The sequence below is a fragment of the Cavia porcellus genome, unplaced genomic scaffold, assembly GCF_034190915.1.
Source record: "Cavia porcellus strain 051 isolate PalLab524CR breed Dunkin Hartley unplaced genomic scaffold, mCavPor4.1 scaffold_22, whole genome shotgun sequence".
In the NCBI taxonomy this organism is placed as follows: domain Eukaryota; kingdom Metazoa; phylum Chordata; class Mammalia; order Rodentia; family Caviidae; genus Cavia; species Cavia porcellus.
The window spans coordinates 13020016-13027117 of record NW_026947505.1 but is presented as its reverse complement, the minus strand read 5'-3'; the positions used below and the strand labels follow the sequence as shown (position 1 = coordinate 13027117).

General features: G+C 43.2%; 1 protein-coding gene across 4 annotated transcripts in view; it reads right to left on the bottom strand.

Annotated features, from left to right (window-relative positions):
- Positions 1 to 1695: 1695 nt before the first annotated feature.
- Positions 1696 to 7102, bottom strand: part of Grm1 (glutamate metabotropic receptor 1) — a 347694-nt gene continuing 342287 nt past the window's right edge. The window contains exon 8 of one of the 4 annotated variants that reach the window (XM_063233460.1): positions 1696 to 5304. In XM_063233460.1, the coding sequence (XP_063089530.1) occupies positions 4377 to 5304 (928 nt within the window). In that variant the 3' untranslated portion in view covers positions 1696 to 4376. The remainder of the gene's footprint in view (positions 5305 to 7102) is intronic. The other 3 variants (XM_063233461.1, XM_063233463.1, XM_063233462.1) reach the window with 3 other exon arrangements.

The window sequence follows — 7102 nt, the reverse complement described above, 5'->3', positions numbered from 1 at the left end:
GACAAGTGGCTCTGAACTTGCTGTCATCATGGTATCCAGGGCACTCTGCCTTCTCCCTTGGGACAGCAATCTCAGGCAATGCACACAGTATCCCAGCTCCACCCATTAGCAGTGGCTTCTTGCCTTTAGAAAACAAAATAGAACCCAGGGGAATGAATGCTAATCAAGATAAGCGCTCATTTTGAATCACTTCTATTTCTGACTTTAATATTCTATCAAGTCTTCCCCAAGGAACACCTCATGACAATTAAACCAGTTTGTGGTGTATGATGTTATTAGCTCAACTCTCAAACTGAAGTGTTCTTTACCTTGAAGACGTACATGTCTACCAGGAAAGGAGCCCAGGTCCTGGTGAATGATTTCCATGGTGCTCCTGCAGGCTGGTGCCCCAGTTTGTTTTACCATAGTTCTTTTGCAGAGGATGTTCTCTCACCTGCTGAGTGGACACTACATATTGTCTCTTCTTCTGCAGGAAAGCAAAACCTGCTACAAAACAGGACAGCTCTACTTTGAACAGAAAGGGGCGTTCGTTTTTCCAGATTAGAGCATGTGGTGTTTCAGCTGGCACAGTTAGGACTGGCAAATTGACACCACAAGGGTTTTGGAATAAATCTTTAAGGGACTAGCTAGGGAAAGCGTGGTGTTATAATACTAATTTATCACTATTATTTTCCCAACAAACATTTACTGAATACCTGCTTTGTTCCTAGAGCTCAGAAATTAGCAAGGAAAAATGATCCCAAGCAAAAAAGGCCCTACTCCTATATACTTCCTGAACCTTGGAGAGGAATGTGAACTCACGGACTCCAAACTGGCTGAGGATGGGGATCCTCACTCCCCTAATGTTTTCCATACCCTCCAGGAGAAGCTCTGGGGCTGTTTCCAAGTGGAGGTCTTCTGACCTCTGTGGTACTTAGGTGTATATCTTCGGAATACACACCTCAAACACGTTCCTTCTTTTCCCGTATCCCTTTTCTTTATCTATCTTTATTTTTCTCATTCTCATCGCTATGATTTTTTTCTTGAGATTCCAGATTTCAGTTTCATGACTTTTTACTGTATTCTCCAAGTACGCTGAGGAAACCACTGGTATTTCAGTCCATTTATGGAAGTTTCTTTAACAGATACCTTCTTCCTGTCACCTAATGCATCACAGTTCCATGGGCATAGCCTTCAGATCCCCTTGATCTCTCTCTGACTGATACCATAATTTTTTGGAATTTTACAGCAGAAAATGTGGGTGCTGTCTGTCTGGGGCTCTAATGAAGTCTCACTGCATCTAGACGAATTGCACTTGATGTGAACGGAACATCAACAGAGTGAGAAACTAGTTCCCTCTAAAGGGAGAACTACAGACAGAAAAGGTTGCAGGGCACAAATGGAATAAAGAGGGATCCTGGGATGCGTCTGTCCCTAGAGCTCCCCATAGATACAGAAGGCCGTCAAGTCCACCTACTCTACCAAAAACACGAATCCAAATGTCTGCCATGGGCATCAGAAATTTTAATTTGGGGTCACACTCTATTTAATAAACTTTTCTCTACTTTGTCACTTACCTGTTCTGTAAATTTTGCATGGTGCCCTCAAATTTTCATCTTGAAGGTGTGTCCTTAGCAAAAGTTAACCATTAGAATTATTTCTTATATTGGTCTGCTTCTATTAGAGTAAAACAAAGTATACAGAGGGACATCCACATTTAATAAGTAGAAAATATTTATTATACAGCATTATCAAGATTATTTGACAAAGAGCAATAACAAGCCAAAGAAAAACACTTGACAAGAAGCAGAACAATTTGTATAATCACATATATTACGGTGAAGAGTTTCTGCCATTTTGGTACAGAGTACATATGTGTACATCTCCAGTTTTTAATTAAGTATGACAGAAGGACTAAAACTCTAAATTATTTAGGAAACCTTAATTACGGTATTAGTAGGCATTCAGAGTAAGGTAATCAGTATTGAATGTGTTCACCAAAGTCTCAGACCAAAACCTCAGAACAAACTAATACCTTCCATTAGTTCAATAAAAATCACTTTTCTTATCTAATGTGACTTTTAAAAAATCTGAATGCACAAGTACTCAAATATTAAGGATATATTAATGGCTTTAAAATTAAAAGACCATGTTTTGCTAATAAAGTAAAATATGTGTGCTCTTATAGGAATGCAATAAGTAGAAATCCATTTATTAAGGACTGGAACCATTCATTTTCCCCATTCTGCTTCACTACAAGGAAAACACAGAATTGAAATTCACATTTAATCATGAGGTCTTTTCAGTAAAGGTGTTTTAAAAACAATTTTGTAAAGCAAAGGTAGTTTATTTTTGACAGAACTCACTAAAATTTGATAGAATATGGTAAAACATAAGAAACAAGGCTCCAAAGTTGGAGTGAATGTTAAATTCTGAATTAATCATGCAGACAATATTTAAAGATTCTAAGATGACTTTTGGCTGAGAAATCAATGGCATCATTGACAGCATCAATATGAAGAAAGTGTTTAAAAATATAACTAAATAGAAGGCATAAACAAAGACATTAAAAGGGATAAGATTCATTCTGCAAATAATAGAAGAAAGAAACACCAGGAAAAATTATTTTATTGAGGATAACAAAGGAGCAAAAATATAGAATAATTGTATTACATGAACATGGATATTACACAGCAGCAAGTGAGAGTCATAAAGAAAATTATGATAGCAAAAAATATGAGAGTACAGGGTATGAAAATAAAATTAAAAGAAGTGTGATTAATGAGTAATACTTGAGAAATCATGACTAGAATCAGATGTTGTATACTAGAGAAAGATGAAGTTCTGTTAGCTATGGGAAATCTTTTTTAAAAAATTAAAATATCCTGAAATAACCTAAACACTGTCTTTTCAGTCTTGTTTTGATAATGACATGTGCAAGTTTATAAAATGTACCTTGTATTGTCACCCACAGTTCTTGTGACCTTTTATATAGTAAATTTTCAGACCTCTTCATTAATAACATTCTTTCATAAAATACCTGAAAAATAATTTTCTCTTCGAAGAAGAATTATCATCTGAACTTCATATGAAAAACACTGGATCGTAGTACTCAAGCCTTCAAAGAACTGCTGCAGGTATGGGTAGCAGCGATATATAAAACATTATTGGAACATGAAAATATCTATGCTATATCCCAAAGACAATCTTCTAGTCGCAGTAGGTTGACATTACATTGCATAAGTTTTATAGTCACATGAATACAAGGACACAGGAACACATTCACTTGCTAGTTACAAGGACTCCCGTGACAATAAGAAAGCGTTACTTGTCATTTAAACCGATAATAGTTGCTATGAGTACACCCTCAGGTTTAAAGATGGATTTGTTTCTGTAGTACGTATGAGAAACAATGGCACCACATTGTACGTATGTATACTGAATCTTAGAAGCCCAAGGGTTTCTTTCATTTGCTACAGTAAAGGGAAGGTAACACTTCTGTCACCACGTGGTTTGTTCTGCTTAACTGAAGGGCAATGGCGTTGGCCTAAGCACGAATGAATCCACAAAATGTCTCTGCCACTTTCAGAACAATCTGCTGTCCTTGTCTTTCTCCAACATCACCAATCAGCGAAGGCGGTAGTGCAGATCAGATTTTTGAGAAAACCCACGCTTGGGTGTCACCGTTCCTCTTTCCTCCCATAGCATCCCCAGGGAAGCACTTGGTGCGATTTTGCTTTTATTCTTCTAAAGAGGGCAGCTGAAGAGCGTGGGAGGTTGGGCCCCTCTCTCCAAGTGCACTGGCTGAGCTGGCACCGCAGGACAGCAGTGAATGGCCCTCAGGTCAGACTCTGGGTCTCCTGAACACCAGGCCTTTGTGGGCCAATGGGAAGAAGAGCTTCTCAGCAGGAGCTCTCCTGGCCCCTGGGGTCCCCTCCTTTCCCCACCTTCTCTGCCTGGTTCCACCTACTTCCGAGGAAGGCCATGACCTAAACTGGCCAGTCAAGAGGCAAGTCCACAGGCGCTGTCCCTTCCCAAGCATGGCCGAGTATGTGCAGGCGTGTGTATGGATGCTCCGTTGTGCACAAGAGATTATTTTTTGTTGATTTTCTTTATTTTATTTTATTTTTGTCTGCGCTAAAAGTTACATACCATACAGAATTGTGCTTTGTCTGAATTCCTTTTCCTCCTAGAGAGGGCTTGTGAGTAAGCTAAGCATCAGCATCCTGGTCTGGGTCTCTGCTGGAGGCCTCTCTCCCTCTCCTTCCCAAAGGCTGCAGCAGCTCGCTCCCTCTCTCCGCCTCGCCCCTCCGCTCCAGGCTCCTCCGGGTTTCTGCACGTCTCTGGAGGGGGAAGCTCTCAGGCTCACCTTGCTTCTCCGCCAGGACACCTCCTCCCTACAGGGTGGACGAGCTCTGCTTGTAGTCCCTCAGGATGACAGAGGCGTAGGTGACGCTGGGAGGGGTGCAGAGCACCGACTCTGACACCGGCGAGCTGGGCACCGAGCTGCCCGAGGCCACCGAGTCTCGGAAAGGCGACGGAGGCGTGAGGGCCGGCGAGTCCTCCGGGGTCAGCTTGCTGGCCGCCTGCGGGTCCTCCTCCTCCTCCTCCAGCTCGTCCTCCTCCGTGTTGGCTTCGCGCTCGTGCTCGTACACGTACTCCTGCAGGAGTCTGAACTTGTCGCTGTCGTCGTCGTCCTCCTCCGCGGGCGGGGAGCCAGGGTCCTCCCCGAAGGTGCTCAGCTGCAGCGGCAGCATCTGCAGGTGCTGCGGCGCAGGCGGGGGCGGGAACAGGGGGCGCAGCCCGTTCTCCTGCGCCCCGGGCCCCCCCAGCACCGCGTGCAAGTCTGGGATCCCCACGCCGAAGGTGCCCACCACTCCCTGAAGCTGGTCCATCAGGCATTGCTGCTGGGGCGGGGGCTGTTGGGGAGACTGCTGCAGGGGAGGGGGTAAGGCCTTGGGGACCACCGGCTCGGCCAGAAAGAGGGGCGTCTCCTCTGTGGTCAGGCGGGGCGCCAGGGGCGGCGTGGTGGCGGAGGGCGCGCGGCGGTGCACGGCCAGGGAAGGGCTGCGGGGAGGGCTGAAGCGGACCGGCTGGGCGTCCTCCTCCTCCTCCACGTTGTACAGGGTCTTGGTGCTGGTATCGGAAAAGGTCAGGCTCTTGCCGGAGCCCTGGTAACTTTTAGTGAGGGGCTTGATGACGGCCGTTTGGTTGCAGGCCGTCTCATTGGTCTTCACGTGCACAGAGAGGCGGTGCCACATGTGCTGTCCCTTGGGTACCTGTCTTCCACCTGGTTCAGACCATGACACAGACTTGCCATTAGAACTATGAATAAAATAGAGATGGGTTTATTTGCAGACAGATCATGCACAGAGGATAAATGGCATATATCAGTCCCACACAAACCCTGCTCAGGGCACTGTCCCTGCACCTTCCACCCCAAGGAAGCCCTTCCTCCCATCCCCACTGCTGCCCCAACTACCAACTAAAGGAAGGACACCACTGCAGTTCTCAGGGAGAAGCTGCAGCCGGGGCTGGCGCCCCCATGCCAAGAGAGGAAATACCGACTGGGAGCAAAGCTGTTGGGGAGAAAAGCCTGCCTGTTGTAGAAACAGCTATTTTGGAAGATTTCAAAGTCACCGCTCCAACTCACACATACACTCTAAGGAAACAATGTTTATCCAAATGCAGCCCCGTGGATGATTCCCAAACTGGTGGGAGGAAATAAAATGTCTCAGTTCTATACTGACAGGTGCGCACAACGACTTTATGTGGGTGAAGTGGAGATCTGCATTTAAAGCTATTGTCATTGTTCTATAGAACTGTGTGAAGCAGACCCTCTCTGGGCCCATTTGCATGTGTCAGTATTCCTGACCACATTCACCACACCCAACCCATGAGAAAAACCTGATGACAGGCAGGCCTACACCCACGATCGATCCACTAAGGTGATGCGTATTTTTATTTCAAAACATTATGACACACACACTCTGTGTCTCACGTCACACAAAGACCCCAATTCACAGCAGCTGGAATGAGATTTTCACAAACTAGGTGGGAACACTTCACTATGTGTGTTTGGAAACAGAATGGGGAAGCCCTGCAGGATACTGATGTGCTTTGGTATCCTTCAACAGATTTTGATGCAAAATAGACAAAATGAAAATTCAGAGAGAGCAAGCAGTTCTGCTCCCTGAGCCGCGATAAAGAACACTTTCACAGTTCCAGGGGCCTCTGGCCTTATCCAGTTTCAGCTTCATGAAACTCTCCTACAACCCACAAGTAGAATGTCTCTGTGCAGGAGAAAATGAAATGTACAGCGTACATAGACCACAAATTCTACTCTGCCTATTGCAATAATTCTGGTCTTACTTTTGGACTTTTAGCAGATGGTGGTACCTTAACAACACATTCTAATACTAACAACATTATTAATGCTTAATAGAAGTCATTTCTTCTGTTATTTTAAGAGTTTGCTTTTTTTTTCTCTATAGCCAGTAAAGCAACAGAGAAAGCAGCACAATAAGAACACATTTGTGATATTTAAAGGAACAGAAAAATGAACATTTTTTCCTTATGTGGAGGTGTGAAATAGACTATTGCACATCACAGTCTTTTGTTGTAGAAAAAAATAGAAAATGATTTATAGTATAATGGTTTGTTTAATCATCTTGAAGAAACAGGAATAAATGCTTCAAATAACATGACTGCCACATTAATCATGAGATTAATACTTTGATATTCCATGTTTTGTAATATTGAAAACTGAAGTGAGACAAATAAGTACATAGTCATGTAGATAATCTGATATTTAGTCTGGAAAAATCTGGATATAGGGAAGTACAATAGATATAACAGTTAAAAATTTGAAGGTTTTTCCTCTACCTATCTGATAATTCAGGTTATATTTTTAATCATCTAAGAAAAAATTTCATCTCTAAACTATTACATCAAAAATAATGTTTTTTTCAACATGTTTCATACACTATTTGGAAATGTATAAGTGCTTACAAATTCTAAATTTTCAAATTATAGATTTTCACGGTATCTTGTTGGTGTAGTCTCCTCTGAGTTGAACCAAATAAAGAACAGGACAATGGTTTTCCTAGCAAAACTATAATCA